Source organism: Oncorhynchus mykiss, chromosome 4, assembly GCF_057628025.1.
Source record: "Oncorhynchus mykiss isolate SJ-2025 chromosome 4, ASM5762802v1, whole genome shotgun sequence".
Lineage (NCBI taxonomy): Eukaryota > Metazoa > Chordata > Actinopteri > Salmoniformes > Salmonidae > Oncorhynchus > Oncorhynchus mykiss.
Window position 1 is genome coordinate 41188373 of NC_143025.1, and position 23872 is coordinate 41212244.

The 23872-nt window shown below is 44.9% G+C and overlaps 1 protein-coding gene across 8 annotated transcripts in view; it reads left to right on the forward strand.

Moving 5' to 3' along the window:
- kank4 (KN motif and ankyrin repeat domains 4) overlaps positions 1-9777 on the forward strand; it is a 95976-nt gene extending 86199 nt beyond the window's left edge. For 5 of the 8 annotated variants that reach the window (XM_090232032.1, XM_090232037.1, XM_090232035.1 and 2 more), the window contains 6 exons: positions 67-333; positions 1672-1756; positions 3695-3914; positions 4209-4351; positions 4843-5043; positions 6154-9777. In XM_090232032.1, coding sequence (XP_090088158.1) covers positions 67-333; positions 1672-1756; positions 3695-3914; positions 4209-4351; positions 4843-5043; positions 6154-6312 — 1075 coding nt within the window. In that variant the 3' untranslated portion in view covers positions 6313-9777. Of the gene's footprint in view, positions 1-66; positions 334-1671; positions 1757-2945; positions 3414-3621; positions 3915-4208; positions 4352-4842; positions 5044-6153 lie in introns of those variants that run through there. The other 3 variants (XM_090232038.1, XM_090232039.1, XR_016495269.1) reach the window with 2 other exon arrangements.
- Positions 9778-23872: the final 14095 nt, after the last annotated feature.

The window sequence follows — 23872 nt, forward strand, 5'->3', positions numbered from 1 at the left end:
TCATTTCAATGCTCTTCCAACATCTGTACTCTCACTGATGCTGTTTGTGCTGTTGTTAATGTCCAGGTATGAGACTACCTCAAGTGAGGAGGAATCCAGTGAGGAGGAGAAGGGGGAGGTAGAGGAGGAGGAGGTGGACAGCTCTGAGCCTGAGGAGGAGCGGGAGAAGGAGGAGGGAGCTGGAGCAGCTCAGGGCCAGGGGGAGGCCACAGCTACAGAGGACGAGGCCCAGGGAGCAGGGGCCCAGGCTGGGGAGACAGAGGGCCATGAAGACTCTCAGGACCCAGAGAACAGCCAGGCACTCCTGGAGGAGCAGCCAGCTGCAGCATCAGGGTGTGTAGGGAGATAGAAGGAGAGTGTGGATGTGCGGGGAAATGGATTATCAAAAAATATATGATTATATAAGTAGTGAGATAGAGACGTTGGTGACCAGAACATGTGCTGTTTGACTCCCACAGTGGGCCAGCCACCAGGCAGTTGTTGACCAAGGTTCTTTACCCACATTGTTTCATTAAATATCATCCAGAGGATGACTTCTGAAATGAGAACCGCACGCGGTTTTGCCGCAACAGAGTAGAGCAACACCCTTCAATTGATGCGCTGGGAAACAAAAGAAATCTCTCACAAAAACCGATAAAAAATGAAAACACGGATAATTATAAGGGAGCAAAAAAACATATAAATTGCCTACAATATTTACAATAACTTTTCAATCAACAAATTGACAGATTTCCAAGGAAAGCCCAGAGAGTGGTAATACCAGATATTTACATTTTTTAACACCTGCAACTGCCATTTCCTGCCATTTCCTGCCATCTTTTACATAGTGCTGCAACCAGTCCACAAGATGGCACAGCACACCTCTTACATTCATTAGGGACAACCTTGATCCAGGGCTTTCTTCAGGTGAGGTCCAGCTGAGTAAAGCCTGGAACCTACAGTATAGAGCCTGCAGGGCCCAATTAGGCCACAATGAGACAGGTGCTGAGTCAGGCTTTAATATATCAGCCGTCCACACAACTGATGGGGCCCGGCCCCTTCCGCTGCTGACATACCAGACATATACACACATGTATGCACACACACAAATACACACAAAACACACACACACTAAAGTGTGATTCAGTTCCATGGAGGATGTGTTGCGTATGTTGACCTTTGGGCTCTGTCTCAGAAAAGCCCTCAGGGGTTGCGCTATTGTTCTGTCCGTGTTAGTCAGGAAGGAGCAGGCGTGACATCATGTGGGCTCTACGTTGTCGTTGACATCATTACATGCAGCAGCGTGATGAGAAAACAGACATGCCATGATTATATATTACCACAGTGGATAAAGTGCCACAGTGAAGAGAAAAGTGCAGTTGCGCGTGTATTGCTTTCGATGAGTCATCGTCACACAAGTGTATCTTTATCTTTATTTATAGTCTCGGTAAACGTAGTGTCCAAGCGATGTAAGCGATCATGTTTCATAAGGTAATGTGCTTTACATTATGCTACCGTTGGATTTATGTATCTGCTTTTTTTGTATGATTAGGCCTGGCATGTTTTGAGGGACTCGATTTCCCTACTCCGGTTCATGCTAATCTAATCCAGACCATTTCACCACCGCATATGTCTGTCTGTCAATATGAATTGCTATGAAAGATAACTTAAAGTTCTGCCATGTTCACACAGGGAGACGATCGATAAGGGCTTCATGGAAGCGTGTGACTACATTGAGGGTCGTATGGCAGAGGTGGTGGCCCCCGATAAAGAAATGGTAAGCACGGTTCCCTTCACACTGTCGTGCCTGAGGTTAATCGTGGTTAAGGCCGACACCCTCTTCACATACAGTACCAGTCAAAAGTTTGGACACACCTACTCATTCAAGGGAGTATCTTTATTTGTACTATGTTACTATATTTACTACATCAAAACTATGAAGTAACACATATGGAATCATGTAGTAACCAACAAAAATGTTAAACAAATTGAACAAATCAAAATATATTTTATATTTGAGATTCTTCAAAGTAGCCACCCATTGCCTTGATGACAACTTTACACACTCCCCCTTGGCATTCTCTCAACCAGCTTCATGAGGTAGTCACCTGAAACACATTTCAATAAACAGGTGTGCCTTGTTGAAAGTAATTTGTGGGATTTCTTTCTTTCTTAACCAATAAATTGTGTTGTGACAAGGTAGGATTGGTAGACAGAAGATGGCCCTATTTGGTAAAAGACCAAGTCCATATTATGGCAAGAACAGCTCAAATAAGCAAAGAGAAACAACAGTCCATCATTACTTTAAGACATGAAGGTCAGTCAATCTGGAACATTTCAAGAACTTTAAAAGTTTCTTCAAGTGCAGTCACAAAAACCATCAAGCGCTATGATTGAAACTGGCTCTCATGAGGACCGCCACAGGAAAGGAAGACCCAGAGTTACCTCTGCTGCAGAGGATAAGTTCATTAGAGTTAACTGCACCTCAGATTGCAGCCCAAATAAATGCTTCACAGAGTTCAAGTAACAGACACATCTCAACATCAACTGTTTAGAGGAGACTGTGTGAATCAGGCCTTCATGGGCGAATTGCTGCAAAGAAACCACTACTAAAGGACACCAATAATAAGAAGAGACTTGCTTGGGCCAAGAAACAGGAGTAATGGACATTAGACCGGTGGAAATCTGTCCTCTGGTCTGATGAGTCCAAATTTGAGATTTTTTATTCCAACCGCCGTGTCTTTGTGAGCCGCAGAGTAGGTGAACGGATGATCTCCGCATGTGTGGTTCCCACCATGAAGCATGGAGGAGGTGTTATGGTGTGGGGGTGCTTTGCTGGTGATACTGTCAGTGATTTAATTAGAATTCAAGGCACACTTAACCAGAATAGCTACCACAGCATTCTGCAGCGATACGCCATCTAATCTGGATTGCGCCTAGTGGGACTGTCATTTGTTTTTCAACAGGACAATGACCCAAAACACACCTCCAGGCTTTGTAAGGGCTATTTGACCAAGAAGGAGAGTGATGGACTGCTGCATCAGATGACCTGGCCTCTACAATCTCCCGTATTCAACCCAATTGAGATGGTTTGGGATGAGCTGGACCGCAGAGTGAAGGAAAAGCAGCCAACAAGTGCTCAGCATACATATGTGGGAACTCCTTCAAGACTGTTGGAAAAGCATTCCTCATGAAGCTGGTTGAGAGGACGCCAAGAGTGTGCAAAACTGTCATCAAGGCTACTTTGAAGAATCTAAAATATATTTTGATTTGACACTTTTGGGTTACTACATGATTCCATATGTGTTATTTCATAGTTTTGATGTCTTCTCTATTATTCCACAATGTAGAAAATAGTCCAATGTAGTCCTATGTACCTAATTTTTGTACCGCTTTCAATAAAAACTGGGTACAAGTACAAGTGCTATCAAACGTGAACCCTAACCCTACCTTGAATTCCACACCTTGGCTAAACCCTAAACCCACCCATAACCCTAACCCTAGCTTCATGTCCACATCCCAGTACAACCCTAACCCTAGCCTCAACCACAACCCTAACCCTAGCTTCATGTTCACATCCCAGTACAACACTGTGTGTGTGTGTGTGTGTGTGTGTGTGTGTATGTTCTCTCCCTCTGTCAGAGACATGTCCTGATGGTGTTGTACCAGGAGAGTGTGTGTGTCATAGTGTGTGTGTGTTCTCTCCCTCTGTCAGAGACATGTCCTGATGGTGTTGTATCAGGAGTGGTTCCGTGTGTCCAGTCAGAAGGACTCTCTGGCTGACACCGTCACCCTCTACCTGAGAGAGGTGGGCATCGCCACGCCGACCCTCCTGCGTTACATCGTGAACCTGGCCGACGGCAACGGCAACACAGCGCTCCACTACAGCGTGTCCCACTCCAACTTCCCTGTGGTCAAACTGCTGCTGGACACCGGTACGGGACAATCATACACCTCTCTCCAACACCCTCACTCTCATCTATCAATTCAATTCTGTCTCACCCCTTCTCAGTCTCTCTAGTGCACCTTTTTTTCCCCTCCATACCCCCTTTTCCCTCATCGAGCCCTTAGCTATTGACTTAAAATGGTCTGTGTGTGAGTTTGTATGCGCGTGCACACTTGAGCACGCGTACGTATGTCTGTGTTTGTGTCTGTGTGTGTGTTCATGTACGCATGCTTTTGGTTTTGTGTACTGAATGTGTGTGTGTGTGTGTGTGTGTGTGTGTTAGGTCTGTGTGAGGTGGACATCCTGAACAAGGCGGGCTACACAGCCGTGATGCTGGCCTCCCTAACAGCTGCTGATGGATCAGAGGACATGGAGGTGGCTTTGCAGCTACTGAGACAGGGAGATGTCAATGCCCGCGCTAGCCAGGTACACAAAACATGTACACACTCTCTCAACCCCCCCCCCCCCCCCCACACACACACACACACATATTGTACACTCACAGACACGCATTAACACTGAGCCACTGTATAGTCACACTCACCTGCACTCAGGCAGTCACAGACTGTATATTCACTCAGCTATCTCCTGTACAAGCCATTCTATAGACATTGAAACACCTGCACAGTCACCTACCTACAAGTCCTTTTATTTTTACCTCTCCTGCACAAGTTAGTTGTTGTTCACCTTTTAAACCTTCATCATTTTGTTTTGTATTTTCTTGTGTGCCCCCAAAAAGTATATATATTTAACAAAAAATACCTATACTCAATACAAACCTACTCACCCAGTCACTCAGGACCAGTGTACCGGACTCTCTTCCTCACACTCATTCTTCCTACCACAAACATATACTGTATCGTTTCCTTCCTGTGCTCTTTTCTTTTCTCTTACTTCTCTCTCTCCTGGTCTCTAAGGCAGGGCAGACGGCTCTGATGCTATCGGTCAGCCATGGTCGTACAGCCATGGTGCGGTTGCTGCTGAGCTGCCAAGCTGACCTCAACATTCAGGACAAAGACGGTTCGACCGCACTCATGTGCGCGTGTGAGCACGGTCACACCGAGATCGCTCGGGTGCTACTGGAGTCTGGCCACTGTGACACCAGCCTCACAGACAAGGTAGGAACGCACGCACACACATGCTGTACACATACACACATCAGGGCATACACACAAACATGAACACATACATACCACAGGAGATTGGTGGCACCTTAATTGGGGAGAATGGACTCATGGTAATGTCTGGAGCAGATTCAATGGAATTGAATATATCAAACACGTGGTTTCCATTTGCATCTGTTCCGTATTATGAGCTGTTCTCCCCTCAGCAGCCCCCTGTGATACATAGAGTACAGTTACTTTTGGACTTCCCAATATTTCAAAACAACACAACAGTGCCACCACATGGCTAAAACTGTGAAGTGCATCATGTTCATTTAATTGAACGAGTACAGAGACCCGCAGAGGATGTCAAATCCCCTAACCTTTGAGCTGCGGGGAATTGACCAGAAACACACTATCCTATTTTACCTCCACCGAGTGATAGCAGCATGGGCATCCAGCTTCTAGGTTAATGACTGGTTTGTAGTGATGTCTCTCTGGGTTTGACACACTAATCCCTCCTAGAAGGTATTACACTGTACAGGATGTGTAGAGGTGTCTGTATGTGAATTGCGTGGCGGCTATGGCTGGAATCAGACCTTGTGCGAGGCCTCCAGGGCAAAGTAGACCTTGGAACCTCAGACATTGCTGTGTGGGTGTGGTGCTGTGGCAGACAGGCTGCAAATATCACTCTCTCTATCTCTTCCTTTCCCATGGTCCTGACATGGTATTATCCTGCTCTCACTCTCGTCCCACAAGCCAGCCAGGAATCGAACCGAGAATCTTCCTATTCCGACATATTATCCATTGCACCACTGGCCCATTGTGCCGATAACCTTTTTTGGGGTGTAGGTTTTGCCTGTACGCTCATTCCCCAGGTCTCCTGTTTCTCCTGTTGGTTCTACTGTGGGAAGGGGAGGGAGCGAGGGAGGGGTCTAAAGCACATATTCTCTGGCTAGTGGAGAGGACAGTGTTCACTGTTCAAACATGATTGACCCACACTGTTTTTGTTTTCTCTAAAAGTGAATCAACATTCTCTCTCTCTCTCTCTCTCTCTCTCTCTCTCTCTCTCTCTCTCTCTCTCCGCCTTTGCCTCTCTCTCTCTCTCTCGCTCGCTCTCTCTAGGATGGTCAGAGGGCTCTGTCGGTGGCGGTAGCGTCCTCCCACGCTGAGATAGTTGACCTACTCAAGAGCCACTCAGATTCCACCACCACCCAGGCCTCCAACCCCTCTACCACCACCTCTGCCACCATCATCACCACCACCACAGCCTCTCTCCTCTGAGCCCCCTCCAGTAGCCCCTCTCTAACCCCTACCCTACCCAGCCCCGGACCCACCCCCACCCTGGACCCACTATACCCCGAACCCCTTTCCCTGGACCAGAGGAGGCTGGTGGGAGGAGCTATAGGAGGACGGGCCCATTGTAATGGCTGGAGTGGAATAAATGGAACGGTGTCAAACTGATCAATCATATAGAAACCACATGTTTGACTCCATTCCATTCATTCAAATGCAGCCATTACAATGAGCCCGTCCTCCTATAGCTCCTCCCACCAGCCTCCACTGTCATGGACCATACTCTTTTCCAGACTGTCTGGAGGACAGACAAAGGCTGTATTCACCACCACTGCCTATATCTCCCCACCGACCAGAGCTCAGCTCACAGATAGGCCTATTGGACCGGAGCCCCACCGACCAGAGCTCAGCTCACAGATAGGCCTATTGGACCGGAGCCCCACGGACCAGAGCTCAGCTCACAGATAGGCCTATTGGACCGGAGCCCCATTTAGGGAGTGGGAATAATGTGTCAACTGTTTGGCAGCCAGCCAATGTGACGCTCAAAAACCCAGTAGCAGTGGCAACAGTGGTGATTGACAGGTGATCCAGGAAGAGGGCAGAAGGACAACAGAAGGATGATGGTTTGCTGCTTTATAATATAAAACAAGCTATTCAGGCCAAAATCATCTTAAACACATGATCTACCTTAACAATCGGTCATTTTATTATTAACACTATGTTTTTCCTTTTTATACCTGTATCTGTAAGTTTCCATCCAAACGGCAACAGAATATTTTAAAATCTGCATAATGAAAATATGCACATTTTCCCTCCGGCGGTGTGTTTCAAGCAAACTGACTTGTTGCAGGAACATTTTAAAACGTTTGAACATTTTAATTTTCGCATAAATTCCATCGTTTTTTGTTGTTGTGTGTTTTAAAAGAATAAATGTTTAACCTTTATTTAACTCAGCTAGTCAGTTAAGAACAAATTCTTATTAACAATGACAGCCTACCCCCAGCCAAACCTGGGCCAATTGTGCACCACCGAATCACAACCAGATGTGATACAGCCTGGATTTGAACCAGGGACTGTAGTGACTCCTCTTGCACAGAGATGCAGTGCGCTGCGCCAGTTGGGAGCCAAAAGTTCAATCAATCAATTAAGCAATCAATCAAATGTATTTATAAATACCTTTCTCCATCAGATGTCACAAAGTGTTATACAGAAACCCAGCCTAAAACCCCAAACAGGATGCGATGCAGATGCATAAGGGAAAAACTCCCTAGAAAGACCGGAACCTAGAAGAAAATATAGAGTACCAGTCCCTGAAGGCTGGCCAGTCTTCTTCTGGCTGTGCCAGTTGGAGATTATAAGAGTACATGGCCATTAAAGCCAGATTGTTCTTCAAGATGTTCAAACGTTCATTGACCTAAATCAATGTGTTTTCATCGCATTTTACACTAGTTTTGACACAAAAACTGTTGCCGTTAAATATCAAATATACCTACTCTGGTTTTGCCAACAGCTCGCAGATACACTGCGGGTAGGCTAATCTACACAGTGAGAATATTATGGATAAGAATATTTGCATTTGTCAAATGGCAGTCAAGCATCGATCATCATGACACCAGAATAAGACCCTCGATATTTATTCGAACAGAACATCAAGTTCACAGCGCGCACTTTCAACAGAACATCAAGTTCACAGCGCGCACTTTCAACAGAACATCAAGTTCACAGCGCGCACTTTCAACACCCTGTGAAGTTCATCATAATTGACTTATGTAGCCTAATAAACTGTACGGTTCCCCGAGTTATATCACTATTTGCGCATAAAGGTGTTTCCAGCGGCATTTCACGCAAAATAAATTTTACCGACACAAAAATATCCCAACATGTCTAACGAACAAATTCTCTGTTGGCATTCATAAAAGTGTTACGAAATGTCCTGTTTGCATCACAGCTGTTGTGATTTTTTTTTATAAGGTCTGACTTTACTCACATGAAAACTGGATGGAAACGTGTTTATTAATGACATCACTATTCTTTTATATTTGGATATGAGCCATTTATTTAACTCATAAAGTTGTTGTGTTATTATAGCGTTTTATAAAATACACACAGTATATTTATTTTGCAATGGAATTTGTTTTACTCTGTTTGACACACGCTGTACATACCCAAGCTTGGTTTTCGTCAGTACGGCCTGACGACTGACTCACTCAGACGTCTTCCAATATGAAGGTTGTACAGTAGGATGCAGCACGCAGCAATATAACAACCCTCGCAGAAGCTACACAGGCTACTACACTGCAGTATGTTGCAGCAACTGTATACTCGACTGAACAATTTACTTTCCCGCTCTATCTCTCTCTCTTTGTCGCTCACACACCTCACGCACACACACACTCTCGCTCACTCCACTGTAATGCATCCCTTCCTCTGTCTGCCTGCTTTTAGACTACAAATTAAATGATGTATGCACACAAATTGCTACAAAATGCACAAAGGATGTCAGGCAATTTTACATTCCAGATACAGTGTCATTCATACTATGGTACAACATCACACCACCGAGCACAGGAAGCCTTGCAGTAGACTATTATCCATCACTGGCCATAATGTAATTGTGGTTGTAACATTTTCTGTAACGTTTCAGTCAGTAAATGTTACAACCCCTTGTCCCGTACGGACACACACAGGCTGCTTTCACTGCTAGAAAAGTGGAACGGTTGTTTTTTTAGGTTGATTGCGCCTCTCTCTTCCACACCCACCTCTTCTCTGTATTGAACGACGGCTTAGTGTAGGACACTGGTGTGAAGTAATGGCATGATGAGAATATCCTAGCTTGCCTATCAGAAAATGAAGAGGTGTGTGGCGCAATGTGATTTTTCATACCCGGTCTTTTAAGAACCCAATCCTAAAGGAAAAGGGACTGTACTCACAAGGTGGAGTGGTGCTGTCTTTCTCGCCTGTTCATCAGAAACCAGGCTTAGGAGCTGAAGACTGACCTCTACTGGTTCAAGAAGTATATGGCTAAATACCTGAAGATACAGTATTGTGAAAAATATATCTGGTATTGTCTGACATTTGCTATGTTTAGTATTTATTCAAAATGCTATATTTTTACAATATACAGTATATGCATGGGCCAATAGTCCAATGAACATGTTGGAATTTAATATGTGAATGTATTGGTTCTTCTGGATGGTATATATAAGCTGATTGGTCTACTCTAAAAAGCAATGTGACTGTTAATTGGTTGGGTGGTTCATGCTCGTCTCTTATTGGACAAGGCTGTGTACTGTACTGTGTCAATAGGACTGACTGTTGTAATACTTTATCACAATCAGATGTAAACAGCTGTACCTGCCTGTAATATTCCTACTATCAAATTGGCCTGAATGTTAACCATTTGCAAATCAGAGAATTGCTTCTAAATAAAAATGAAACTATTGGGTAGAAGTATATAATGTGATGATCCAATGGATATTAGCATCTAAGGTGCATTAGCCTCTGAAGGATGTCTGAATAGGCGCACACTTATTTTTCCCCCTTCTTTCCCCTTCTGACCATCTACAGTGCCTTCGGAAAGTATTCAGACCCCTTGATTTTTTTCCCACATTTTGTTACGCTACTGCGTTATTAAAAAATTGATTAAACACCTTTTTTTCCCTCGCCAATCTACACACAATAGCCCATACTGACAAACCAAAAACATATGTTAAAAAATCAAATAAAAACTTATTTACATAAGTATTCAGACCCTTTGCTATGACACTCGAAATTGAGATCAGGTGCATCCTGTTTCCATTGATTATCCTTGAGATGTTTCTACAACTTTATTGGAGTCCACCTGTGGTAAATTCAATTGATTGGACATGATTTGAAAAGGCACACACCTGTCTATATAAGGTTGACAGTGCATGTCAGAGCAAAAACCAAGCCATGAGGTTGAAGGAATTGTCCGTAGAGCGCCGAGACAGGATTGTGTCGAGGCACAGATCTGGGAAAGGGTAGTAAAAAAGTGTCTGCGGCATTGAAGATCCCCAAGAACACAGTGGCCTCCATCAATCTTAAATGGAAGAAGAATGGAATCACCAAGACTCTTCCTAGAGCTGAGTTCACGGCCAAACTGAGCAATCGGAGGAGAAGGGCCATGGTCAGGGAGGTGACCAAGAACCCAATGGTCACTCTGCTAGAGCTCAAGAGTTTCTTTGTGGAGATGGGAAAACCTTCCAGAAGGACAAGCGTCTCTGCAGCACTCCACCAAACAGGCCATTATGGTAGAGTGGCCAGACGGAAGCCACTCCTCGGTAAAAGGCACGTGACAGCCCGCTTGGAGTTTTCCAAAAGGCACATAAAAACTCTCAGACCATGAGAAACAAGATTTTCTGGTCTGATTAAACTAAGATTGAAATCTTTGGCCTGAATGCCAAGCGTCACGTCTGGAGGAAACCTGGCACCATCCCTACTGTGAAGCATGGTGGTGGCAGCACCCATGATTTGGGGTTGTCTTTTAGCCACAGGGACTGGGAGACGAGTCAGGATCGAGGGAAGTTGAACGGAGCAATGTGCAGTGAGATCCCTGATGAAAACCTGCTCCAGAGCGCTCAGGACCTCAGACTGGGGCGAAGGTTCACCTTCAAACAGGACAACGACCCTAAGCACATAGTCAAGACAGCGCAGAAGTGGCTTCGGGACAAGTCCTTGAATGTCCTTGAGCCAGAGCCCAGACTTGAACCCGATCTAACATCTCTGGAGAGACCTGAAAATAGCTGTGCAGCCATGCTCCACATTAAACCTGACAGAGCTTGAGCGGATCAGCAGAGAAGAATGGGAGAAACTCTTCAAATACAGGTGTGCCAAGCTTGTAGCGTCATACCCAAGAAGACTCGAGGCTGTAAACTCTGCTAATGGTGCTTCAACAAAACACTGAGTATTTAGAGTAAATGTCAAAAAAACTGTTTTTGCTTTGTCATTATGGGGTATTGTGTGTAGATTGATGAGGGGGGGACAATTTAATCAATTTTAGAATAAGGCTGTAATGTAACAAAATGTGGAAAAAGTCAAGGGGTCTGAATACTTTCCGAATGCATTGTTTTATACTGACCTCACAGGCAGCTGTCTACCTGTCAAATACCTTCACTGAGCCAATTTCACTCTGTCAGACAGACCACTCACCCCAGGGACATCACAGAGGAAATAAAATGCCATGTGGCACCCACTAGTGTGTGTGCGCGTGCATGCGTGCGCAAGTGTGTAGTTTGTGTGTGTGTGTAAAACTAGTTTGCACCAGCAGATGGTAATGTTACCCCAGGATAAAGACAAGAGTGAGGGGTGTCTCTGCATCCTCAGAATGCCAGCAGTACAGTGGCTTCAGAAAGTATTCAAACCCAATGACTTTTTCCATATTTTGTTTGTGTTACAAAGTAGGATTCAAATTGATTTAATTTAATTATGATTTTTTTTGGGGGGTGGGTCAACAATCTACACAAAACACTCTAACATTTGTATTCATGAAAAATGAAACACTTGTATATCTTGATTAGACAAGTATTCAACCCCTGAGTCACCTTTGACAGCAATTACTGCTTTGTCTTTCTGGGTAGGTTTCTAAGAGCTTTCCACACCTGAATTGTGCAACATTTGCCCATTGTATTTTTCAAAATTCTTTAAGCTCTGTCAAATTGTTTGTTGATCATTGCTAGAAAACCATTTTCAGGTTTTGCCATATATTTTCAAGCAGATTTAACTCAAAACTCTAACTCGGTCACTCATTCACTGTCGTCTTGGTAAGCAACTCCAGTGTAGATTTGGCCTTGTGTTTTAGGTTATTTAGGCCTTGTGTTTTAGGTTATTTAGGCCTTGTGTTTTAGGTTATTTATTTTCCACCAGTGTCTGGTGGAAAGCAGACTGAACCAGGTTTTCCTCGAAGATTTTGCCTGTGCTTCGCTCCATTCAGTAAAATGTTTACCCTGAAAAACTTCCCAGGCCTTAATCACAAGCATTTCCATATCATGATGCAGCCACCACTATGCTTGAAAATATGGAGAGTGATACTCAGTAATATGTTGTATTGGATTTGCCACAAACATAACACTTTGCCATATTTTTTGCAGTATTACTTTATTGCCTTGTTGCAAACCGGATGCATGTGTTAGAACATTTTTATTCTGTACATTCTTTTCGCTCTGTCAATTAGGTTGGTATTATAAAGTAACTACAATGTTGTTGATCCATCCTCAGTTTTCTCCTATCTGTCACGAGTTACTAGGAGCGGAAGGCAGGAGTCAGGCGCAGATAGCAGAGGGTTAAATAACAGATGATTTATTTCTCCGGCACAAAACGGTCACGCCAAACACAGGGCGTAGAAACACTGACCAGCCCAAACACACAGGGCAAAACGATCCGGAGAACAAAAATACATCCACAACCGACAGCGAACACAAAATAATCCCACACAAACCTAAGCGGGCTTAACAGGCTTAAATAGACCAGAAATCAAGAAACACAAAAGAAACAGGTGCAACTAATAAGACTAAACCAACAGAAAAGGGAAAAGGGAGCGGTGGCGGCTAGTAGACCGGCGACGACGACCGCCGAGCACCGCCCGAACAGGCAGGGGAGCCACCTTCGGCGGAAGTCGTGACAGTACCGCCCCCCCTGACGCGCGGCTCCCGCAGCACGCCGCAACCGGCCTCGAGGGCGACCCGGAGGGCGAGGCGCCGGAGGATCCGGGTGGAGGCAGTGGAAGTCCCTCAGAAGTGAAGGGTCCAAAATGTCCCCCACCAGTACCCAGCACCTCTCCTCTGGACCGTACCCCTCCCAGTCTACGAGGTACTGTAGGCACCTCACCCGGCGTCTCGAGTCCAGAATAGCACGTACTGTGTACGCCGGGGAACCCTCGATGTACAGAGGGGGCGGAGGGACCTCAGGCACCTCACCTTCTTGCAGGGGACCAGCCCCCACCGGCCTGAGGAGAGACACATGAAACGAGGGGTTAATACGATAATAAGTAGGAAGCTGTAACCTACACCTCATTTATCCTCCTCAGGACTTTAAATGGCCCTACACACTGCGGCCCCAGCTTCCGGCAGGGCAGGCGGAGGGGCAGGTTTCGGGTCGAGAGCCAGACCCGGTCCCCCGGTGCAAACACGGGGGCCTCACTGCGGTGCTGGTCAGCGCTCTTCTTCTGCCGTCCACTAGCCTGTCTTAAAGATTCCTGGACGGCTCTCCAGGTATCCTTCGAGCGCTGCACCGATTCCTCCACTGCAGGAGCCTCGGTCTGGCTCTGATGCCATGGCGCCGGGACCGGCTGATAGCCCAACACGCACTGGAAGGGAGACATGTTAGTAGAGGAGTGCTGAAGGGAGTTCTGAGCGAGCTCCGCCCATGGGACGTACCTCGCCCACTTACCAGCCCGGTCCCGGCAATACGACCGCAGAAACCTACCCACATCCTGGTTTACTCTCTCCCCCAGCCCATTACTCTCGGGGTGGAAACCCGAGGTCAGGCTGACAGAGACCCCCAGCTGTTCCATGAACGCCCTCTAAACTCTGGACGTGAACTGGGGACCCCGATCAGAAACAATGTCCTCAGGCACCCCGTAGTGCCGGAAGACATGGGTAAACAGAGCCTCCGCAGTCTGCGGGGCCGTAGGGAGACCGGGCAACGGGATGAGACGGCAGGATTTCGAAAACCGATCCACAACGACCAGGATCGTAGTACTTCCCTAAGATGGGGGAGGTCAGTGAGAAAGTCCACCCGACAAGTGCGACCACGGCCGTTGTGGAACGGGGAGGGGCTGTAAATTCCCTCTAGGCAGGTGTCGAGGAGCCTTGCTCTGAGCGTACACCGAGCAGGAGGAGACATAAAACCTCACGTCCTTAGCCAACGTGGGCCACCAGTACCTTCAGAGCCTTGACTACAGCTAACAACTCCCGGTCCCCCACGTCATATTTAAGCTTCTTCAGAAAAAAAAGCGCAAGGGCGGCGCTTTGGTGGCGTGCCCGAAGGCTGTTATAGCACGGCTGCCACCCTAGCCTCGGACGCGTCCACCTCCACTATGAACGCCAAAGAGGGACGACTGAAAGCTCTGCCCGCCTCTGCTGAAGTAATGGGAGCAGCCACCTGACCAAAACCCCGGATAAACCTCCAGTAGTAATTGGCAAACCCTAAAAAAACGCAGCACCTCCTTTACCGTGGTCGGAGTCGGCCAATTACGCACGGCTGTAACTCGGTCACACTCCTTCACCACCCCAGAGGTGGAATTGCGATAACTCAGGAAGGAAACGGCTTGTTTGGAGAACACACATTTCTCAACCATGAAGTACAGGTCATGCTCCAGCAGTCGCCCAAGTACCTTACGCTCCAGAGACACATGCGCGGTGTGGCAGAATAGATCAGTATGTCATCGATGTTCACTACCACTCCCTGCCCGTGCAGGTCTCTGAGAATCTCATCTACGAAAGATTGGAAAACGGCTGGAGCATTCTTCAACCCATACGGCATGACGAGGTACTCATAATGGCCCGATATGGTACTAAATGCGGTCTTCCACTCATCCCCCCCCGGATACGCACCAGGTTATACGCACTCCTAAGGTCCAGTTTTGTGAAGAAACGCACCCCGTGAAATGATTCCACCGCCGTGGCGATGAGAGGTAGCGGGTAACTAAACCCCACTATGATTGAACTTAGACCTCTATAATTAATGCACGGACGCAGACCTCCCTCCTTCTTCTTCACAAAAAAAGAAGCTTGAGGAGAGGGGTGACGTGGAGGGCCGAATGTACCCCTGTCCCAGAGATTCAGTGACGTATGTCTCCATAGCCACTGTCTCCTCCTGAGACAACGGCTACACGTGACTCCTTGGAAGTGCAGCGCTCTCCAGGAGGTTTATCGTGCAGTCCCCTCGTCGATGGGGTGGTAATTGGGTTGTCTTCTTCTTACAGAAGGCGATAGCCAAATCGCCATATTCAGAGGGAATGCGCACAGTGGAGACCGGGTCTGGACTCTCCACCGTTGTCGCACCGATGGAAACTCTTATGCACCTGCCCGAACACTCCTCTACCCAACCCCGAAGAGCCCCCTGTCTCCATGAAATCATCGGATTGTGATGAGCCAGCCAGGAAATCCCCAGCACCACTGGAAACGCAGCTGAATCAATAAGGAAGAGACTATTCCGCTCCTTATGATTCTCCTGCGTTACCATGTCCAATGGAACCGTGGCCTCTCTGTGCAGCCCTGACCCTCGTGATGGGCTATCTAAGATGTGCACGGGGAAAGGTAGGTCTATCGGCACCAGGGGTCTGGTGCTGACTCACCTGGGATGAATGAGGAGTGCTCTGCTTGCCGTCCCGACTCCCAGACGAGCTCCTCCAGCACCAATTGGCAGTGTGTCCTCTCCGACCACACCCGGTGCAGGAGGAACCTCCTCCTCCGGTCCCCATCGATGCACCCCCCCCCTAACTCCATGGAGATGGGAGGGCCTGGAGGTGGAATCAGGAGGGCCTGGAGGTGTAATTGACAGGGCCCATTCTGGACGCCCGCGGGCAGCCAGCAGGTTGTCCAGTCGAATGGACATGTCGATTAGTTCATCGAGGGAGAGGGTGGTGTCCCGACACGCTAGCTCCCTGCGGACGTCCTCCCAGAGGCTACAACGATAGTGGTCCATCAAGGCCCTGTCGTTCCACCCCGCCCCTGGGACCAAGGTCCAGAACTCCAGTGCAAAGTCCTGTGCGCTCCTCGTCTCCTGTCGCAGGTGGAACAGCTGTTCACCCGCCGCTCGGCACTAAGGTGGGTGGTCGAACACAGCCCGGAACCGGCGGGTGAACTCGGGGTAGTGATCCCTCGCCGAGTCTGGGCCATTCCAAACGACCCGTCAGACAGGAGACGAGGACGCTCACGCTCTCTTAAAAATAGGAGAATCTTCCCACTTAAATTCCCTTTTCTAGATACTAATCGGCCGTACCAGTTATTGTCCGGGAGGTGTCGCTATCGCCTCTACCTCGTGTTTAGATTTCAGAGTTCAAACCACTTTGGGCGTGAGCTGCAGCTACACGCCTCTCTGGTCTAAATGTTTTTTACCAATCCTTTTATACACTCTGGTCGAAAGGGACGGTTCTGTCAGGTTGACACGCTCTCTGACCTCACTCGGGGTGTGGCTACTTACCGTGCAAAGTTTATAGAAAAAACAAATTATCTCTGATAGTTCCTTATTTTAACAAAACTACTTTAATCATTTTTCATATTTCATGCACAACGTAGAGGATGGAGATTTTGTACATGTAGTGGGTATACTTTTCAAGTTACAGTATTTCCTTTATAACAATTTTATTGACGTCACAAAATAACAACTGAAATCACATCATTATTCTTTAGATCGTCTCTGACCATTCCCAACATTCTACATTAGAAATATTGTTCCAGAATTCGCTTTAGAACGTGTTAGAGTTTCGTCTGGAAAAAGTATGTGGAGACAAAGCACATTCATTTGTGACCCTGAATCTCCTCTCCTTTCATTTACAACAGGGCGTGCGGTGTCAACCCCCCACCAGCTCCCTCCTCCCCCTTCTGTGGGTGAGAGAGGGTCTGGTTACTGTCATCCATTGCCAAGCTGATCTGACCTATTTGGATCCTCACAGGACAGTCATGACACTTTTGACACCCCCGATGAACTGAGACATTTCTTATGGTAAAAGAGTGGGGTGCAATGCAATATTAGGCAGGTGTTCCTAATGTTTGGTTTACTTAGTGTATGTTAAATGCATTCAGTATATTTCCTAAAAAAATTGGAAGGAAAATTCTGGAGAATGTATTTTAGAATATATTTTCACATGTATTAGTCAATATTTTTGGTAAATATATAAAAAAAAAATATTTGAAAATGTTTTGTCAAACATATTCCAACATGTATTTGTAATGTATTTGTGAGAAAAATATTTTAAATTCAAATGTAAGGCAAATATAAAAACTGCCCAAATCATATTGCAGCAAAATGGCGACTGTTCATTGGCATCACATGCACTCATGTCAGTATCATTAAGACTGCAGAACAGGCAGCGTACAAGCCTAACCTTTAAAAACAGAACACAACAGAACACATTAACTGGCATGACAATCTGTCTCCTGGGAGGCCAAAAAAGACTCTAACTAATCCAGGCAACCAACAACTCATGCCTCCAAGTCTTGTAATAGGCATACAAAATCTTGCATTGGAAAACCTCCCCATACAAAATAATTTGTATTATATTTGGCACAAAAACACAACAAAAGCACTAACATGCATTCAAATGTAGAAAATAAAATGGGTGCAAACATGATACATTATCGGCAATTTAGTGACTCCATGTCTTTCATGTGCATATAACAAAAACTTGACAAAAGCATTGCAACCAATGTCAAATGGGCAGAACTTAACTCATACTGGATCATTCCACGAAATAAGTGCCTTTTGCGTCCCTTTGATATGTTAAGTAGAAATGATGCGCCAATATTGCATTCTAAAAGCCTGTTATATGAAATGAAGTGCCCTTTAATACAGACCACACATTCAATAAATCAGATTTTCCATGTGAATAAGCATTTGCTAAAGTGCCTAAATTCAGCATTTTGACATGTCCCTCTGTGACATCTAGGAAGATTTTAACCCACTAACCCCCTAATATACTCAGTGTTTTCACTATCATTGTACAGCCCTAGTTGTTTTGTTGCTTTGACAAAGTCATGTCTGAAGATGATTATTTATTTCACGTGGTTAGTGATTCGTTTATGTCTGTCCCTCATTTTAAGATCAGCCCTGTTACGTGAACTGAACTCTCATTTTAATATTGTGAAACGTTGAACAATGAACATCTAATAGTCAAATGATTCTCTGGTGTTTTGTTGTGAAAAACTGAGCGGGTTGATCGTAACACGTCCGTCAATCATCATAGACAGGCTAGAAATGTTCAACTATCCTTTTTTGGGGGGGGCGGGGTGAATTGCCCCTCCCTGTGGCACACAACAAGCTTAAATAAGCTTAAATAGATTGAAATAGATGGTTTTCCCATATTGGCAGGTGCAATGGTGAGGTTTTAGCACCGCAGCAGAAACATTCGGACTCATTCACTCTAAAGCCACTGAAGAAACCATTGTAAAAGCTCCCCAAGGAGAACTCTCATTAGCAACCCCCGGCGGTTTCTAAACACACACACATAAACATAGCTACACACAACCAAGCCTGCACTATATACTGAAAATAACTATATGCTTCCTAATACAGGAGATAATAGAAAATGAAGGTGCGTACAGTAGGACGACCCCACATGATATAACACACCTTCACTCAAAACTTGCTTTTCTCTCCTTCTCTCACATACATGCAGTCCCCCAAACGTGTGCACATGAACGAGCACATAAACACACACACACGCACACACACACAGAGTATACAGAACAAACACTTGCAAAGCATTTGTGTTCCTCAAATAGGAGATCATGAAAGAAAATGATGGGCAAATGATGATGTTGACTCTGAAACCATGAAATACATTGGGAGTCTTTCGATAAACTAGGGTAGAAGTGATGATTTCCAACGCTGGACATCTTCTTACAGCTGTTGGATGATAATAATCTGATAATTCACCAGTTGATTTAAAACCTGTTTAACCCTTTATCATGCCTTGTGTCTTGACAGATTTGTCCAAAATCATGTGACATAATACATACATTTTCTGTCCTTGGATTTATGTCAGTGTTGTTGTTATATCATACTGTATGTTAACCATTAATCAGTTAACTTAGACATTGAACTTGAACCGTGTAAGAATCATGTATCTAGCTGTCCGACAGTTTTTGGTATAGTTTTCGTGGGCACACAAATCCAAAATGATGTATGCAATCGCAAAACCGAAAGCTTCTCACGCAAAGAGTCACCTTACCTAAATCGATACTGACATTAACATGGTTCTTCAATAATTATGCATAATACTTGTTGGATGCACATATGGTGTCCAGCTGATTTAGTTTTAGCTGTGATATTCTCACACATCCAGGAAGGAATTGTCAGATTGACAGTCAAGTGATGTACAGCTGTTGTGATAGCGCATGCATTACAACAACAGCCAAGTGCTGGAAAAAAGGCGGTTCTCGAGGAATGTACCAAATATTTTGGTGTCTGTGCTGGAAAAAAGGCGGTTCTCGAGGAATGTACCAAATATTTTGGTGTCTAATTCATTATGCGGCGAAGACAGTTGTGCCTGTTGTCATGACGTTGGCCTGGGGGTTGGTTTATGACAGTCATAAATACCTCTTCCCCCCCTTTTCCTTCTCTCTGCCCTACTAAGGTTACATTTGCAAAACCCCTTGGTTAACGTAGAGATTCTGGGAACGTCAGAATATGGGGGGAAATGAACTATATTCTGGTCATCCGACCAATTGAACATATGCAGTGGTACTTAATGAATATGATGTCAGTTCGGTTGTTATCTGAGACATTCTCATCAATGATAAGATGACATAAACTCTACAGTGTAAAGTCTACACATCAGAGTTATCGGATTCACATGGAATTGTTGTTCAATTTAAATGTTTGAATATGAAATTATTTGTGATGGGATGAAATGGGATTTTAGCTTCTAAAATGTGAGATGTGGATTTTCATAAGTTAGGGCTGCTCACTCAGTGGCCTGCCCACGTGAAGAGATGGAGGTTGTAAACTATGACACACACCCCTTCTCTTCCTTCCTATATAAGCTCTTGACGACAACATAACTATCTGTTCCGCGGATATGAGGGTGATGATCCCATGTCAGAATGGTTCAGATAAAACTACAGAACGAGGCCAACATCAGCATGAGCTTTGGTTGCGAATGGTATGAACTTTGAGCTATTATTCACGACAGAAGTGATACCTCCTAGCCGTTGAGTTAGCGACCGCAGCTGCAAACGCAGGTTAGGAAGGAACAGACAGAGTATCCCATCTACCACACAACGACGTATATATAAATATTTATTGCATTTTCCTTTTCCAAATGGGCGGTAATTTAGAATGCATAAGATACTGTATTTACGATAGCACAGCTACGCCTTTGTTCTAGTCTCCCGCTCTTTCGCTCAAACCCAGCCCCTTTTCCTTTGTGTAACAAGCTGTCATATCTGTTCCGCCCGCTAGGGACGTTTTCCTTTATGACGGCAATTTGTAATCAAGTTATAATTTAATGATGTGGAAGTGTGATTCTGTGTGATTAGTTAGGTATTTACAGTGCCTTGCAAAAGTATTCGGCCCCCTTGAACTTTGCGACCTTTTGCCACATTTCAGGCTTCAAACATAAAGATATAAAACTGTATTTTTTTGTGAAGAATCAACAACAAGTGGGACACAATCATGAAGTGGAACGACATTTATTGGCTATTTCAAACTTTTTTAACAAAACAAAAACTGAAAAATTGGGCGTGCAAAATTATTCAGCCCCTTTACTTTCAGTGCAGCAAACTCTCTCCAGAAGTTCAGTGAGGATCTCTGAATGATCCAATGTTGACCTAAATGACTAATGATGATAAATACAATCCACCTGTGTGTAATCAAGTCTCCGTATAAATGCACCTGCACTGTGATAGTCTCAGAGGTCCGTTAAAAGCGCAGAGAGCATCATGAAGAACAAGGAACACACCGGGCAGGTCCGAGATACTGTTGTGAAGAAGTTTAAAGCCGGATTTGGATACAAAAAGATTTCCCAAGCTTTAAACATCCCAAGGAGCACTGTGCAAGCGATAATATTGAAATGGAAGGAGTATCAGACCACTGAAAATCTACCAAGACCTGGCCGTCCCTCTAAACTTTCAGCTCATACAAGGAGAAGACTGATCAGAGATGCAGCCAAGAGGCCCATGATCACTCTGGATGAACTGCAGAGATCTACAGCTGAGGTGGGAGACTCTGTCCATAGGACAACAATCAGTCGTATATTGCACAAATCTGGCCTTTATGGAAGAGTGGCAAGAAGAAAGCCATTTCTTAAAGATATCCATAAAAAGTGTCATTTAAAGTTTGCCACAAGCCACCTGGGAGACACACCAAACATGTGGAAGAAGGTGCTCTGGTCAGATGAAACCAAAATTGAACGTTTTGGCAACAATGCAAAATGTTATGCTTGGCGTAAAAGCAACACAGCTGAAAACACCATCCCCACTGTCAAACATGGTGGTGGCAGCATCATGGTTTGGGCCTGCTTTTCTTCAGCAGGGACAGGGAAGATGGTTAAAATTGATGGGAAGATGGATGGAGCCAAATACAGGACCATTCTGGAAGAAAACCTGATGGAGTCTGCAAAAGACCTGAGACTGGGACGGAGATTTGTCTTCCAACAAGACAATGATCCAAAACATAAAGCAAAATCTACAATGGAATGGTTCAAAAATAAATATATCAAGGTGTTAGAATGGCCAAGTCAAAGTCCAGACCTGAATCCAATCGAGAATCTGTGGAAAGAACTGAAAACTGCTGTTCACAAATGCTCTCCATCCAACCTCACTGAGCTGTTTTGCAAGGAGGAATGGGAAAACATTTCAGTCTCTCGATGTGCAAAACTGATAGAGACATACCCCAAGCGACTTACAGCTGTAATCGCAGCAAAAGGTGGCGCTACAAAGTATTAACTTAAGGGGGCTGAATAATTTTGTACGCCCAATTTTTCAGTTTTTGATTTGTTAAAAAAGTTTGAAATATCCAATAAATGCCGTTCCACTTCATGATTGTGTCCCACTTGTTGTTGATTCTTCACAAAAAAATACAGTTTTATATCTTTATGTTTGAAGCCTGAAATGTGGCAAAAGGTCGCAAAGTTCAAGGGGGCCGAATACTTTCGCAAGGCACTGTAGTAAATAGATAATTAAACCCAATTTTTGTATAGCTGATTCAACTTGTTAGCCAGGATTCTTGCAGATAACCAAGAATTTACAACTTTCAGATTATGAGACTGAAGTAAGATGACGATTAATGTTGACTACTATTGATGTAAAATATTACTAAATCTTTAAGGGTTTATTCGGAAGATAACAGCTCTATAAATATTATTTTGTGGTGCCCGACTCTCTAGTTAATTACATTTACATGATTAGCTCAATCAGGTGATATTAATTACGGATAAATTATTTTATAGATTATTATGTCATAGCAGTTAATCCAGCATAGCCAAAGACACGACACTGTGTTCCGTTGCAAACATTCCTCTAAATACATCTGGAACTGCATCAAAATATTTTTATATTTTTGTTTCAAACCATTTTTTAAAATGTTGATCCCAATGTCACACATTGGCCGCATTATTTGCAGAAAGACCCATACAGTGCATTCAGAAAGTATTCAGACCCCTTGACTTTTTACCCCAAAAATTTACCTCATCAATCTACACACAGTACTCCATAACGACAAAACAAAAACAGGATTTTAGACATTTTTAGCAAATATATTACTTATAAAAACTGAAATATCACATTTACGTAAGTATTCAGATCCTTTACTCAGTACTTTGTTGAAGCAGCAAGTATAGCCTCGAGTCTTCTTGGCTATGATGCTACAAGCTTGGCACACCTGTATTTGGTGAGTTTCTCCCATTCTTCTCTGCAGATCCTCTCAAGCGCTGACAGGTTGGATGTGTGGCTGCACAGCTATTTTTAGGTCTCTCCAGAGATGTTAGATCGATTTCAAGTCCGGGCTCCGGCTGGGCCACTCAAGAATATTCAGTGACTTGTCCTGAAGCCCCTCCTGCATTGTCTTGGCTGTGTCTTGTTGGAAGGTGAAGCTTCGCCCCAAGTCTGAGGTCCCGAGCACTCTGGAGCAGGCTTTCATCAAGGATCTCTCTGTGCAATCTTGGTTTCATCAGACCAGAGAATCTTGTTTCTCATGGTCTGAGAGTCTTTAGTTGCCTTATGGCAAACTCCAAGCGGGCTGTCATGTGCCTTTTACTGAGGAGTGGTTTCTGTCTGGCCACTCTAGCATAAAGGCCTGATTGGTGGAGTGCTGCAGAGATGCTTGTCCTTGTGGAAGGTTCTCCCATCTCCACAGAGGAACTCTGGAGCTCTTTCAGCGTGACCATCAGGTTCTTGCTCACCGCCCTGACCAAGGACCTTCACCCGATTGCTCAGTTTGGCAAGGAGGCCAGGTCTAGGAAGAGTCTTGGTGATTCCAAACTTCTTCCATTTAAGAATGTTGGAGGCCACTGTTTTCTTGGAGACCTTAATGCTGCAGACATTTTTTACTACCCTTCCCCAGATCCGTGCCTCGACACAATCCTGTCTCGGCGCTCAACAGATAATTCCTTCGATCTCATGGCTTGGTTTTTGCTCTGACATGCACTGTCAACTGTGGGACCTTATATAGACAGGTGTGTGCCTTTCCAAATCATACACAATCAATGTGCAAACATTTCTAAAAACCTGTTTTTGTTTTGTAATTATGGGGTATTGTGTGTAGATTGATGAGGGAAAACAATGTATTTAATCCATTTTTAACCTCTTGAGTGTAGGGGGCAGTATTTTGATGTTCGGATGAAAAACGTCCTCGGAGGTGCTGTTTTTCC